The sequence below is a fragment of the Anomaloglossus baeobatrachus genome, chromosome 9 (genome assembly GCF_048569485.1).
Source record: "Anomaloglossus baeobatrachus isolate aAnoBae1 chromosome 9, aAnoBae1.hap1, whole genome shotgun sequence".
Lineage (NCBI taxonomy): Eukaryota > Metazoa > Chordata > Amphibia > Anura > Aromobatidae > Anomaloglossus > Anomaloglossus baeobatrachus.
The window spans coordinates 186,305,173-186,321,670 of NC_134361.1; the positions used below are offsets into that span (position 1 = coordinate 186,305,173).

Here is a 16,498-nt window from a genome sequence, read left to right on the forward strand (position 1 = left end):
TTGGGCCTCATCTTTGCTGAGTCTGTCTTTTCTGGCTTTGTGTTGTGTTTTTTTTCTATATCAGCCTTTACATGTGGGGGGATATCTATCCATCTTTGGGGAATACTCCGAGGCAGATTATCTTTCTTTCTATCTGTAAGATTATTTAGTTCTCTGGCTTTGTCAAGGCGTCCAGGTCATCATAGGCTTGTCCTACGGCTACTGCTAGTTGTGTGTCAGGATTAGGTCTGCAATCAGTTAAGTTTCCAGCTACTCTATTACCTTTTTGGGATTCCGCATTTTTTGATCCTCCTTGGTCCCTGAATCATAGCTGCAGCTGCTATGGGGCCCATGGAAAGTGTCAGACCAAATCAGCGTTGTGACGGGGTTTACCGAAACCGTGATCCATTTTCAGTTTGAGAATTGTCCTTCAGGATTCTTTTAGGACATTCAGGATTGTTATCAACTACAAGATATCAGTGTTACATATTCATTACCTTGTTCAGCAGATGAAAGCGTAACTACACCTTTTGATTTTTTAATTATTTAATAATAATTTTCCCCAGCAAGTATGCTTCCTTGGTAAAGAACACAAACATTAGTACAAAATAAAAAGGTACACATCTCTGGAAGCGTATGGTGGATGCTTAAAAAAAATAAAAAATCTGTAGAGAAATGGGAAAAAATGAAGAAAAACTGGTCATTTTGGGCCAGATGAAGCATAAGTGAATGCGAAACGTCTGTTCTCCAGTCCCACTCCATGTAACTCTCTACCTTGATGTGCACTTATTTAAATAAATATTTAAAGTTTGTTCTTCCTTTTATTTATAGAATAAGTGCACACCACAGGAGAGAGTTTCAAGGGGTGGGACTGGGTAACAGACATTTCACGCTCACTTATGCGTCATCTGACGACAGTGACCAGTTTTTCCTGTAATGTTCCTGTTCTGCAGCTTGGCGAGTGCCGTAAGTTCATATTATAATGAACTGGTGACCTAAATATATAGGAAAAAGTGGTCAATTTGGGTCAGTTGAAGCATAAGTGAATGCGAAACGTCTGTTCCCCAGTCCTGCTCCATATAACTCTCGCCCATGATGTGCACTTTTTTGTTAATAAAGGAAGTTTATTCTTCCTTTGTTTCCAAACTAAGTGCACATCACGGAAGAGAGTTACATGGAGTAGGATTGGGTAACACCGTTTCGCATTCACTTATGCTTCATCTGACCCAAATTGACCACTTTTTCCTGTTATTTTCCAGTTCTGCAGCTTGGGTATTGCCGTAAGTTCATATTATAATGTACTGGTGACATGGTAACCTAAAAAAAATAATAGGAAAACGTGGTCAATTTGGGCCAGATGAAGCTTAAGTGAATGCGAAACGTCTGTTACCCAATCCTACTCCATGTAACTCTCTCCTGTGATGTGCACTTATTTTGGAAGTAAAGGAAGTTAGTTCTTTCTTTGTTTACAAAATAACTGCACATCACGGCAGAGAGTTACATTGAGTAGTATTGGGTAACAGATGTTTCGCATTCACTTACGCTTCATCTGGCCCAAAGTGACCATTTTTTTCCTGTTATTTTCCAGTTCTGCATCTTGGAGAGTGCCGTAAGTTCATATTATAATACTGGTGACCTGGTGACTTTGGCCAGGTTCATTTGAGGCATCTGTTGTCTTTTTTTTATCTCTATTCTATTTTTTACAGTGAATACAAACAAAAATGAACTAATCTAACAGTAAAAAAGGAAACGTAAGGCTGTATAACCACTAAGGGCTTTACCAAAAGTATCTTTCTAAATTGAGGATTGGACCCACATGTCCTTTCTCCCCGTGCCGATCCCAACTATCACTCCTTCCTCTCCTGATATCTGTATACCATTCTCTAGGATACTCTGGAAACCACTGTGAGTTGGATATTAATGAATGTGCCGCCCGTCCCTGCCTACATGACGCCCTGTGTATGGAGCGATCGGATCCGGCATTATATGGAGCACAGCCAGAGTTCAGCACAGACTTCAGCTATGACCGCGCCGCCGGATACGTGTGCAGGTGTCAGCCCGGATTCACAGGTAAGACCCCTCTAATAAAGGTCTGTGACTGTGACATTGTTTCTATATAAACCGTTTTTCATGCTGACCTGGCCAGAAGATATAATAGGTGCTGCCGAGCGGAAAGAAACATATGCCGGCTCGTAGGGATTAGCGGGGACATGTGCAGGTCATGGCTTTATCTGAGGTGCGGGGCATTTTTTATTTCGCACATTTCTAAGCTATCTGATCTTCAAAATAGATTTTTTAATAAGGTTTAACAAAAAATGCATTTAGTTTGTCAATGAATATTCACTTCTGTCTTGTTTTTCTTAGGGTAGTGAATCCTATGTAAAATAATCCAAGTGCTAAAGGCAGTTAGACGTTGTTCATATAACCTATACAGGCAAAGGACATGGGTGCTTATGGGCCATGTATCCCACTATGTGGGCTATGTATACCACTATTATGTGGGCTGTGTATACCACTATGTGGGCCATGTATCCCACTATGTGGGCCATGTATCCCACTATGTGGGCCATGTATCCCACTATGTGGGTTATGTATACCACTATTATGTGGACTATGTATACCACTATGTGGGCTATGTATACTACTATTATGTGGGCCGTGTATCCCACTATGTGGGGCCGTGTATCCCACTATGTGGGGCCATGTATCCCACTATGTGGGGCCATGTATCCCACTATGTGGGGCCATGTATCCCACTATGTGGGGCCATGTATCCCACTATGTGGGGCCATGTATCCCACTATGTGGGGCCATGTATCCCACTATAGGGGCTATGATAAAGCCTTCATTTGAGAGATCCCCTGAACATACAGGCTGTGAAAGTGATGTGCACAGAGCCTAAGGGGCACTTTGCACACTGCGACATCGCAGGTGCGATGTCGGTGGGGTCAAATTGAAAATGACGCACTTCCGGCATCGCATGCGACATCACAGTGTGTAAAGGCTGGATGATACGATTAACGAGCGCAAAAGCGTCGTAATCGTATCATCGGTGCAGCGTCGGCATAATCCATGATTACGCTGACGCGACGGTCCGATGTTGTTCCTCGCTCCTGCGGCTGCACACATCGCTGTGTGTGAAGTCGCAGGAGCGAGGAACGTCTCCTACCGGCCTCACTGCGGCTTCCGTAGGATATGCGGAAGGAAGGAGGTGGGCAGGATGTTGACATCCTGCTCATCTCCGCCCCTCCGCTCTGATTGGCCGCCTGCCGTGTGACGTCGCAGTGACGCCGCACGACCCGCCCCCTTAACAAGGAGGCGGGTCGCCGGCCACAGGGACGTCGCACGGCAGGTGAGTATGTGTGTGAAGCTGGCGTAGCGTTAACTTTCGCTACGCCAGCTATCACCACATATCGCTGCTGCGACGGGGGCGGGCACTATCGCACTCGGCATCGCAGCATCGGGCTGCGATGTCGTAGTGTGCAAAGCCCGCCTAAGGGTTTGTGCTGGATTTTTTTTTCTAACTCAAGTTATTTTTTTCTGTTGAAGCTTTTTGCCATGGAGTAAAAAATGGATTAATGAGGTGGTCCGAAGGTCAAATAAATTTTAATGTCATCACTTGAAGGAGCCGCGCTGGTCAATGCACGTCAGGTATCCTGATAACACACATTGACAGTGCACTCTGCTCTGTTGCCAACTCCTTACTATTGAACTGAGCCAGCACAGAGCGCACTGTCATCATGCACATCGATGAATGCATAATGCGCAGGGAGGAGCCAATCCCCTGAAATGAGTGTCCCTGATGACGCTTAGTTTCAAGGAGGGTGCATAGGACTATGACAGTGAACACTTCCTCTGCCGCCTGTTGACGCTTAGTTTCAGAAAGTGGGCAGGGGCTGTGACAGTGAACACAGCCTCTGCTATTTGTTGACGCTTAGTTTCAGGGAGCATGGGTCTGTGTTAGTGACCATAGCTGCTGCCACCAAATAACTCTTCATTTCAATGTTGGGCAGGGGCTGTGTCAATGACAACAGCCTCTGCTGCCTGATGACGCTTCATTTCAGGGAGAGGGCAGGGTCACTGACCGTGAGCTCTGGTGCCTGATGATGCTTCATTTCATGGAGGAGATAGGGGCTGTGTCGGTGACCACAGCCTCTGCCGCCTGATGATGCTTTGTTTGAGAATTTCAGTATGCACTGAGATTCTCAAATGAAGCATCATCACACAGGAAGTATAGAAAAAAGTACAGTAACAGATAGTGTAGATAGGGAATTTATTTTTAAGGCAAGTATATTCGAAATTAGTCTAGATTATAGCACTAAATAGATATAGATTAAAATTCCTTTGACCTTTGTACCTCCCCTTTAAGCATCAAAAATATATTAAAAAGGCGCTTCATGTATAATACGATTTTGTTTTCTTGGCTATACTGTTTTTCATAGAGAAAAAAAACATATAAAAAATCTACATGTGAACATGCCTCAATATTGACATTATACCTGCACCTCTTCACACTCCCTGCCAGTGTAAGCCATGAATATATACAGACCTACTACTATAGATCTGTGTTCTGCAGGGTGATGCGGTTCTAGCAGGCAGTGTATCTGGTTTCTCTGGATCTATAGTTGCCTGTACCTACTGAATAAATGATCAGAGCCCAAACATTTATTTAGAATCTGCCAACAAGCTAACGTGTATGGATGGCCTCCTGACTGCCCCTATGGCATATATTTGGGCATGAAATCGAACACCCCCCAAAATCTACCAGAGGCGGCATTCTCTATTCTGCTGGTAGATGACCTGCATCGAGAAGTATCTGGTTTCTGAAAAAGTGGACTTTCTCTATAGATTAAAGATGGCTAACATAAAATAAAAATGGTACATATAAGCGGGGTACCTCTCTGTTGGATCTAAAAATTAAAATATTGTAAATTTGAGAAAATTACATTTTTCGATATTGGATGACAAACATTACGCATGGACTTTATTTCTAGGGGAAAACTGTTCTGTGAATATCGACGACTGTCAGTCAGATCCATGTCAGAATGATGGATCCTGTGTAGATCTGATCAATGAATTCATGTGTGACTGTGCACCTGGATACACCGGTAAGTCACATCATTATATAGCGGTACATGCAATCCTTGCTCTTGGTGTTCTCTATGGGGGCACTGACTCTGGCAGCCATGGTCGTCTATGGGGGTGTGGTATGGGAAATTATATGCGGATGATTGTCATTTGCTTACATTAAGGGGGCTTTACAAGCTACGACATCGCTAATGCGAAGTCGTTGGGGTCACGGATTTGGTGACGCACATCCGGCCGCATTAGCGATGCCGTAGCGTGTGACACCTATGAGCGATTTTGCATCGTCGTAAAAACGTGCAAAATCGCTCATCGGTGACATGGGTCCATTCTCAAATATCGTTACTGCAGCAGTAACGAAGTTGTTCCTCGCTCCTGCGGCAGCACACATCGCTCCGTGTGACACCGCAGGAACGAGGAAGCTCTCCTCCTTACCTGCCTCCCGGCCGCTATGCGGAAGGAAGGAGGTGGGCGGGATGTTACGTCCCGCTCATCTCCGCCCCTCCGCTTCTATTGGGCGCCGGATCAGTGACGCAGCTGTGACGTTGCTGTGACGCTAAACGAACCGCCCCCTTAGAAAGGAAGCGGTTCGCCGGTCACAGCGACGTCGCCGGGCAGGTAAGTACGTGTGACAGGTCTGGGCGATGTTGTGTGGCACGGGCAGCGATTTGCCCGTGTCGCACAACAGATGGAGGCGGGTACCCACGTTAGCGATATCTGTACCGATATCGCAGCGTGTAAAGCGGCCTTTACTCTTCAACCTGCCATACGGTATGGACATTGCAGTTTGAAATATGTGCAGGGTGGCAAAATTGTGATGGTATTAAATATTTCGACAGTGGCTTAAGGCCCCGTCACACACTACAATATATCTAACAATGTAGTCGGGGTCACGGAATTTGCACATCCGGCATCGTTAGAGATGTCGTAGCGTGTGACCCCTCCGAACGACTGTTAACAAGCAAAAATACTCACCTTATCGTTGCTCGTTGACACGTAGTTAATTTTCATAATGTCGTTCCTCCTTCTGCGCGCCGGTGGTTCGTCGTTCCCGCCGGCCGCCGGTAATGCGGAAGGAAGGAGGTGGGCGGGATGTTACGTCACGCTCATCTCCGCTCCTCCGCTTCTATTGGCTTGACGTTGTGTGATGTCGCTGTGATGCCGAACGTCCCTCCCCCTTCAGGAAGAGGATGTTCACCGCCCACAGCGACGTCATGAGGGAGGTAAGTCCGTGTGACGGGGGGTAACGACATTGTGCGCCACGGGCAACGAATTGCCCGTGACACACAAACGACGGGGGCGGGAGCGATTGCTCATGTGATCGCACGATATATCGTTGCGTGTGAAGGGGCCTTTAGAGACTATTTTTTCCATTTTTTTTTTTTTTCGTTTTCATGTTTTCCTCCCCTTTTTCCAAGAGCCATAACTTTTTTTTATTTTTCCATCAATATAGTCATATGAGGTCTTGTTTTTCGTTGGACAAGTTGTCATTCATTTTGCCACATTCATTCAGTTGTCATTCATTTTGCCACATAGTGTACTGGAAATTGCAAAAAAAAGTGCAATTATACAATTGTTTGGGGGTTTTTTTGTGTTTTTTTTTTTTTTTTTAAATTTTTATTTACCATGTTCACTATTTCGTAAAACTGACCTGGCAATATGATTCTCCAGCTCAGTGCGAGTTCATAGATGCCAAGCAAGTACAGTTATAATTTTCTCTAAGTGATGGGAAAAAAATCAGAAATTTGTAAAAAAAAAAAAAATAAATAAATAAAATAAAAATAATAATTGCGCTTATTCCAAGACCTGTAACGTTCTAATTTATCAGGTTTTGGGGTTAGTGATGGATTATTTTATGCATCTTGAGCTGGGGGTTTTAATGATACCATTTTTGGGTAGATACAATGTTTTAATTGCCTGTTATTTCATTTTAATGCAATGTTGCGGCAACCAAAAACCTGTAATTTTGGCTTTTGGCATTTTGTTTTCTCGCTACATCATTTACCGATTAGAATAATTGATTTTATATTTTGATTTCTGAATGCAGCAATACCAAATGTGTTTGTTTTTTTTTTTATTTTTTTTTATTTTATTGTTTTATTTTCAAGGGAGCAAAAGGGGGATGATTTGAACTTTTTAGTGTATGTCATGGCAGCCCATTAGCACCCCGTGATCGTGTCATGGGTCAACTAATGGAGGCGGAGAACAGTATGATCCCTGCCGAAACGCGTCAGATCGCACTGTCTGAGTTTGACTGCACAATCTAAGGGGTTAACAGACACAGGTGGATCTCTGATCCACTCATGCTTGTTAGCCACACATGTCTGCTGATCAGATCAGCAGACATGTGCAGGGATGACAGCGAGCTCGCAGTAACAGGAGGGAGGCAATCTAGGACGTGTATATGTGTCGCCCAGGGTTATGGGGTACTCTGTCCCGGGCAGTGTACAACTGGGGAATATCACTTTGGTGGCCGTTGCCCGGTTCCGTGCCCTGGGTTCTTTTTGAAAAGGGGAGTATTTACAAGGGATTAGAATAATGTTCACACGTGACGCCACTTGCGGGGTTGCGGCTATGTAGATAGAGCCGTCACTGCACAATTCCACTACTGGGGCTAGTGATAATGGCAGCCTGGATGTTAAGCCCTCTACAAGTGTGGCGTCCCTGAGTATATCAGGGTGCCACAGGGTACTGCAATCCTTACCCAGGGTGCAGGGCCTACCTACCATGGTTCCAGGTTCCTAAGAAACCGGTGTCACTAACATCAGCACCACAAATCCCAATCACACCTCACATCATGACCTGTCAGATACACCAGTGGGTTTGTTAAGCTGGAATAGGGCCACCCACCTAGGGGTCAGGCAGACTGGTGGGAGGGAGTAAGTGAGCAGAGTAATGAGAGCCCTCAAGGAGTGAGGAGCTGGAGTAGTAGCTCCCGGGGAGCTAGACCGAGATTGGGTCGCAGACGGTGGTCCGGGAAGAGAGGAGTCAGGGATCGGTGGCAGGGACATTGGAAAAGGGTGCGACGGACATAGTCTAGGAGGACTGTTGTCATCAAAAGCCTAAAAGAACTGACCGGTACCGAGCACGACGGGGTACAGGACCCTAGGTCAGGAGCCGATTCAATGTCCTGATAATTAACCTGGGAGGGAGAGTATCTTTATGAACTTCCCTAAGAGCTCAGAGATTGAAGGCGTCAGCACACCGCGGGGATAGGGCTTTCTAGTAAAGCAGCCCACTAAAATCTCAAGTGCCAGCCATCAAGAGCACAGCTACACTATATATAGTGAGCGTAGTCCCAACAGCTTCAAGCCAAGGGGCCACAACAGACAACTAAATTGTGCACGGAGGCGGATCCGGATTACCAAGTGACACCGGTGGGAACGGACACCTGGACGGGCTCCCCGTAGTGACTGTGATGCACAGAGACTTTGGTTTACCTTCAGTGTGAGTGTCTACTTTATAATCCTCATCCAGCACCACGACTACCCGCAGTGAGTACCCTGGTTCCCCTACACCCTGCGCTCTCAAATATCCCACCAATACCCCAGAGGCTGGGGCTTTCCCTACCTGCGGAGGGACTGACACCTTGCTGCTCCACGCCGTCTGCCCCGTACTCCTTCCAGCAGCGGCGGTTCTCCCATTACCGCAACCCGCAGGTGGCGTCCCAAACTTCTCCCCTGTAAATAATCCTCTTTCAAGGATCAGAGTGTCTGCCAAGCCCGGGTCCGGACCCTTTGAGCTACGACCACCCCGGATCCGAGTACCCCGGTCTGCGCCGGGGCGGCACACAAGCAGGGCCGGGCCCCAGAGGCTAGGTGATGTGACAGGTGTTGGAAGAAGGTAGTCCACACAAAGGGTTCAGTGCAACTGGTTCTTTACTCACTTTCTGGTGGTAACTGGTCACCTGAGGCCGGCTGGTTTCACCTTCAGGTCCCCTTAGTCCCAGTGCCAGTTTAGTAATCTGGTGCCTTCTTACCCTGCACCTGTCTCCGGTTGGTGGGTCCCCGTGGCGTAGAGCAACTGGGGGTCCCCGGTGGTCTTCCACTGCAGTCTGTATGACGGTAGCATGAACCCTGGGGGTTGGAGTCTCTGGTCCTGTCCCAGTTCTCCCTTTGCTACGGAGTCATGGATTTCAAGGTCAGTGAGGTCCTTGATGGTCCCCTCACTGTGCAGGTGTTATCAGGCCTGCCTGGAGCTTCTGCCTGACCTAGGGTCCTGTACCCTGTTGTATAACATGCTATGAAGAAAAAGACATGGATCGCACATCCCACAAAAATACAATGATCTAAAGCCGCTAGGCAAAAAATTAATTAAATAGAACATGAGGTTCTTTTGTTACCATTCTGATTAGATTGTATTAAACCCACTGCCACTTCATAGCAAACCTCTTGAGTGGGTCCCTATCCTAAACCTTATAGTGCGGCACCGTGCACCAACCACTGTTGCAGCGACAAAACGCCAGCAGGGCAAGCGACCTGGTGCCTCACAGCACCCATGCTGCAAGGCGAAGCCCCCAAGGCTCCAGGTCGCAGTGCCCCACTGACACGACACCACCACAACAGCGGCCACTACACAGTACCAGCACTCAGTGAGAGAAGCTGATCACAATGGTAACAAAAGAACCTCATGTTCTATTAATTAATTTTTTGCCTAGCGGCTTTAGATCATTGTATTTTTGTGGGATGTGCGATCCATGTCTTTTTCTTCATAGCATGTTATCCTGTACCCTGTTGGTGCGTAGTTCCATGAGTACTCCACCATACTCCACCGGCAACTAGCCTCCGGGGCACCAGGTTACTGTTCACGTCCTGGTCAGTGCATCTGGTCACGTCCACTCTCACTGCTAGACCTTGACTAACTACTGTCCCCCTCACTGTCCACAGTCTGCCCCTCCCACCTAGTCAACTAGTGGATTGGACTGGCTGCGCCTCTAGGCGGCCTTCCATTGGTCCGACCCTAGCCTTGTACCATTCTTTGGGGGATTGTTGGGGAAAACTGGGATTACCTGGAGTGTTTGTGTGTTACCGGCACTGGTCTTCTGGGTCCCTAGGGGGTAGGCCCTGCATCACGGTGGGGATGTAGTACCTTGTAGTTCCCTGATTGGCTTCAGGGGCGCTACATATATATATATATATACGTCCTTGGTTGTCAAGGAGTTAAAGGGAGTCTATCCCCAGGGTTTTACTCTCCCATCTGAGTGCAGCATGATGCAGTGTCAGAGACTCTGATTCCAGTGATGTGTCACCCAGGATGGCCCCTGAATGATTATGGTCCTATTACACTTCATTTCCTCCTATCATCAGTCCTTTTATCCTACAGAAAGAAATCTGGGATATCTGTAATTGATAAAGGAAGATTCCTAAAATGTAATAGTGAGCGCTCTGTAATCATCCACATCTGGGATAACTATTTCACCTTGGCTTTGTACAGGAGGTGCAGGTATTAGGGAAACATACTTTCTTTAATGAAAGGAAATGAGGAAATGAGGTCTAAAGAACGAGGGATTTGGTTTGGAGTTTCAGACAGTGCCCAGTGGAGGAGTCTGCCATCCATGCCCTCCGTCCTGCTATGTCAGCATCCCTGGAGGGCAGCGGAGGTTGAGAATGTAGTGGGAGCTGCAAGCTCTATACACAACTCGTACGTATATGAGTGCTTCTCAATAAATTAGAATATCATAAAAAACTTAATTTATTTATAACTTCTATTTATTTAATTTATTTTAATTTATTTTGGTAATTTTAGTACAAAAAGGGAAACACATATTATAGAGTCATTACACACAGAGGGATCTATTCCTATATATTATATAGAGTCATTACACACAGAGGGATCTATTCCTATATATTATATAGAGTCATTACACACAGAGGGATCTATTCCTATATATTATATAGAGTCATTACACACAGAGGGATCTATTCCTATATATTAGTCATTACACACAGAGGGATCTATTCCTATATATTATATAGAGTCATTACACACAGAGGGATCTATTCCTATATATTATATAGAGTCATTACACACAGAGGGATCTATTCCTATATATTATATAGAGTCATTACACACAGATGGATCTATTCCTATATATTTTATAGAGTCATTACACACAGATGGATCTATTCCTATATATTATATAGAGTCATTACACACAGAGGGATCTATTCCTATATATTATAGTCATTACACACAGAGGGATCTATTCCTATATATTATATAGAGTCATTACACACAGAAGGATCTATTCCTATATATTAGTCATTACACACAGAGGGATCTATTCCTATATATTATATAGAGTCATTACACAACAGAGGGATCTATTCCTATATATTATATAGTCATTACACACAGAGGGATCTATTTCTATATATTATATAGAGTCATTACACACAGAGGGATCTATTCCTATATATTAGTCATTACACACAGAGGGATCTATTTCTATATATTATATAGAGTCATTACACACAGAGGGATCTATTCCTATATATTATATAGTCATTACACACAGAGGGATCTATTCCTATATATTATATAGAGTCATTACACACAGAGGGATCTATTTCAAGTGTTTATTTCTGTTAATGTTGATGATTATGATTTACAGCCAATGAAAACCCAAAAGTCATTATCTCAGAAATTACAATATTATATAAGACCAACTGAAAAAAGGATTTTACACTCAGAAATGTTGGTGCCTACTGAAAAGTTTGTACAGTAAATGCCTCAATACTTGGTCGGGGGCTCCTTTTGCATGAATTACTGCATCAATGTGGCATGGAGGCGATCAGCCTGTGGCACTGCTGAGGTGATATGGAAGCCCAGGTGTCTTTGATAGCAGCCTTCAGCTCGTCTGAGTTGTTGGCTCTGGTGTCTATCATAGGTTCTCTATGGGGTTTAGGTCAGGCGAGCTTGCTGGCCAATCAAGCACAGTGATACTGTGGTTAGTAAACCAGGTATTGGTACTTTTGGCAGTGTGGACAGGTGCCAAGTCCTGCTGGAAAATGAAATTTCCATCTGCAAAAAGCTTGTCGGCAGAGGAAAGCATGAAGTGCTCTAAAATTTCCTGGTAGAACGGCTGCGCTGACTTTGGTCTTGATAAAACACAGTGGAGCTACACCAGCAGATGACATGGCTCCCCAAACCATCACTGATTGTGGAGGCTTCACACTAGACCTCCAGCAGCTTGGATTGTGGCCTCTCCACTCTTCCTCCAGACTCTGGGACCGCGATTTCCAAATGAAATGCAAAATTTACTTTCATCTGAAAACAACACCTTGGACCACTGAACAACAGTCCAGTTCTTTCTCTCCTTGGCCCAGGTAAGACGCTTCTGGCGTTGTCTATTGGTCATGAGTGGCCTGACACAAGGAATGCGACAGTTGTATCCCATGTCCTGTATATGTCTGTGTGTGGTGGCTCTTGAAGCACTGACTCCAGCAGCGTCCACTCCTTGTGAATCTCCCCCACATTTTTTAATGACTTTTTCTTAACAATCCTATCACGGCTGCGGTTATCTCAGTTGCTTGTGCACCTCTTTCTGCCACACTTTTTCCTTCCACTTAACTTTCCATTCATATACTCTGTGAACAGCCAGCTTCTTTAGCAATGACCTTTTGTGGCTTACCCTCCTTGTGGAGTGTGTCAGTGACTGCCTTTTGGACATCTATCAATCAGCAGTTTTCCCTATGATTGTGTAGCCTACTGAACCAGACTAGGGGACCATTTTAAACGCTTAGAAAGCCTTTGCAGGTGTTTTGCGGTAATTATTCTAATTTTCTGAGATTACTTTTGGGCTTTCATTGGCTATAAGCCATAATCATCAACATTAACAGAAATAAACACTTGAAATAGATCCCTCTGTGTGTAATGACTCTATATAATATATAGGAATAGATCTCTGTGTGTAATGACTCTATATAATATATAGGAATAGATCTCTGTGTGTAATGACTCTATATAATATATAGGAATAGATCCCTCTGTGTGTAATGACTCTATATAATATAGAGGAATAGATATCTGTGTGTAATGACTTTATACAATATAGAGGAATAGATCCCTCTGTGTGTAATGACTATATAATATAGAGGAATAGATCTCTGTGTGTAATGACTCTATATAATATATAGGAATAGATCTCTATGTGTAATGACTCTATATAATATAGAGGAATAGATCCCTCTGTGTGTAATGACTCTATATAATATATAGGAATAGATCCCTCTGTGTGTAAGGACTCTATATAATATATAGGAATAGATCCCTCTGTGTGTAATGACTCTATATAATATATAGGAATAGATCCCTCTGTGTGTAATGACTCTATATAATATATAGGAATAGATCCCTCTGTGTGTAATGACTCTATATAATATATAGGAATACAGTTAGGTCCAGATATATTTGGACAGTGACACAATTTTCGCGAGTTGGGCTCTGCATGCCACCACATTGGATTTGAAATGAAATCTCTACAACAGAATTCAAGTGCAGATTGTAACGTTTAATTTGAAGGTTTGAACAAAAATATCTGATAGAAATTGTAGGAATTGTCACATTTCTTTACAAACACTCCACATTTTAGGAGGTCAAAAGTAATTGGACAAATAAACCAAACCCAAACAAAATATTTTTATTTTCAATATTTTGTTGCGAATCCTTTGGAGGCAATCACTGCCTTAAGTCTGGAACCCATGGACATCACCAAACGCTGGGTTTCCTCCTTCTTAATGCTTTGCCAGGCCTTTACAGCCGCAGCCTTCAGGTCTTGCTTGTTTGTGGGTCTTTCCGTCTTAAGTCTGGATTTGAGCAAGTGAAATGCATGCTCAATTGGGTTAAGATCTGGTGATTGACTTGGCCATTGCAGAATGTTCCACTTTTTTGCACTCATGAACTCCTGGGTAGCTTTGGCTGTATGCTTGGGGTCATTGTCCATCTGTACTATGAAGCGCCGTCCGATCAACTTTGCGGCATTTGGCTGAATCTGGGCTGAAAGTATATCCCGGTACACTTCAGAATTCATCCGGCTACTCTTGTCTGCTGTTATGCATCAATAAACACAAGTGACCCAGTGCCATTGAAAGCCATGCATGCCCATGCCATCACGTTGCCTCCACCATGTTTTACAGAGGATGTGGTGTGCCTTGGATCATGTGCCGTTCCCTTTCTTCTCCAAACTTTTTTCTTCCCATCATTCTGGTACAGGTTGATCTTTGTCTCATCTGTCCATAGAATACTTTTCCAGAACTGAGCTGGCTTCATGAGGTGTTTTTCAGCAAATTTAACTCTGGCCTGTCTATTTTTGGAATTGATGAATGGTTTGCATCTAGATGTGAACTATTTGTATTTACTTTCATGGAGTCTTCTCTTTACTGTTGACTTAGAGACAGATACACCTACTTCACTGAGAGTGTTCTGGACTTCAGTTGATGTTGTGAACGGGTTCTTCTTCACCAAAGAAAGTATGCGGCGATCATCCACCACTGTTGTCATCCGTGGACGCCCAGGCCTTTTTGAGTTCCCAAGCTCACCAGTCAATTCCTTTTTTCTCAGAATGTACCCGACTGTTGATTTTGCTACTCCAAGCATGTCTGCTATCTCTCTGATGGATTTTTTCTTTTTTTTCAGCCTCAGGATGTTCTGCTTCACCTCAATTGAGAGTTCCTTAGACCGCATGTTGTCTGGTCACAGAAACAGCTTCCAAATGCAAAACCACACACCTGTAATCAACCCCAGACCTTTTAACTACTTCATTGATTACAGGTTAACGAGGGAGACGCCTTCAGAGTTAATTGCAGCCCTTAGAGTCCCTTGTCCAATTACTTTTGGTCCCTTGAAAAAGAGGAGGCTATGCATTGCAGAGCAATGATTCCTAAACCCTTTCTCCGATTTGGATGTGAAAACTCTCATATTGCAGCTGGGAGTGTGCACTTTCAGCCCATATTATATATATAATTGTATTTCTGAACATGTTTTTGTAAACAGCTAAAATAACAAAACTTGTGTCACTGTCCAAATATTTCTGGCCCTGACTGTAGATCTCTGTGTAATGACTCTACATAATATGTGTTTCCCTTTTTGTATGAATTACTGAAATAAATTAACTTTTTTGATGATATTCTAATTTATTGAGATGCGCTTGTATGTGTCATCTGTCTGTCCAACAGGTAGAGCTACGCATAAAACATTTACATGCGGAATAACTTATTTTCTCCGTTAAAGGGGTTCTCTAGCTAGAAATATAGGTTTAAACTGTTAATATGTAAATAGAGAGGATGCAGACTTGAACTCTAGCGCCACCTATTTAAAGTACCGATCTTAGACATCAATATAGACTTGATGAGCCTTGCCACATGTCTTTTAGAATAAGAAGCCAAACCAGAAACTCCATTTGCAGACACCGTTTTGGGGAGTTTGCCCCTCATTAGTGCAAAGCAGGCGATTTAATTTATCTGGGTGAACAGCCTCTGGGGTAAAGTTTTTCCTTTAATTAAAAGTGCCAAGTTGGCGTAAGGAGACTTATAAGCCATGCAATGCTCCTCTTCAAATTTAAATATGCAAAGAGCTTCTTGGGAGATGAGAGGTAAACACCCCGAAACAAGTGTTTGCAAAAGGAGTTTCCAGTTTGGCTTCTTATTGTAAGCCATGTTGCAAAGCTCGTTAAGTTAATATTGACTTTTAGGATTGCTGCATCCAATAAGTGGCGCTAGAGTTAAATTTCTCTTCCCTTAAGAGGCTACCTGAAGATTTAAATTCCATGAAGAGCATTGCATGGCTTATTAGTCTCTCTACGCCAACGTAGTACTCGCCACAAGGAGAAACGTTACCCCTTAGACCCCCTTTAAATTGCTGAGTAATGTTAATTTGCATCTGAAAGGTGCCTCCATTTGTAGCTATAATCTTTTGTCCTGGGTTCCTAGAAGATTTTCTTCCGGTTTGTGTCCAATACAGGCCACAATTTCCTGCATTTGCCCACGATCAGACATTGAAATGTTTAGCCAGGCTCGGCTTCTTCTGGTGATACCGGATGGTCACTGGTGTTTGAGAATATGGATCCACTGCAATCAGTTTCCATGTACAAGGGGTTCTCTGCTTGAAACCATTACTACATACTGGTAACCCAGAATAGTACGTATCTCAGATTCACATCAGAACATACAGATCATACTGTTACTATGACTGAGCAGCCAAATCTCTGTAACCCTGAATCTCCTGTCCCTTCTATAAATAATCCCACACAGGTTATTGTATGCCTGAAATATGATGAGAATTCAACAGAACATTTTACTCCGGGCGCAGTGACACTGACGATGGCGGGTGTACTGTACCTTTAATAGGACATGCACCATTGGTTTAGTGAGCAAAGCGAGGCCTGGAATAAACAACATGGCCTGACGAGAAAATAAAGCCGCTAATCCCCTGCGCT

At 43.9% G+C, this 16,498-nt stretch overlaps 1 protein-coding gene across 2 annotated transcripts in view; it reads left to right on the forward strand.

Moving 5' to 3' along the window:
* Positions 1–16,498, forward strand: part of CRB2 (crumbs cell polarity complex component 2) — a 175,894-nt gene that overhangs the window by 88,798 nt on the left and 70,598 nt on the right. For both annotated transcript variants that reach the window (XM_075324116.1, XM_075324114.1), the window contains exons 5-6: positions 1,867–2,049; positions 4,974–5,087. In XM_075324116.1, the coding sequence (XP_075180231.1) occupies positions 1,867–2,049; positions 4,974–5,087 (297 nt within the window). The remainder of the gene's footprint in view (positions 1–1,866; positions 2,050–4,973; positions 5,088–16,498) is intronic.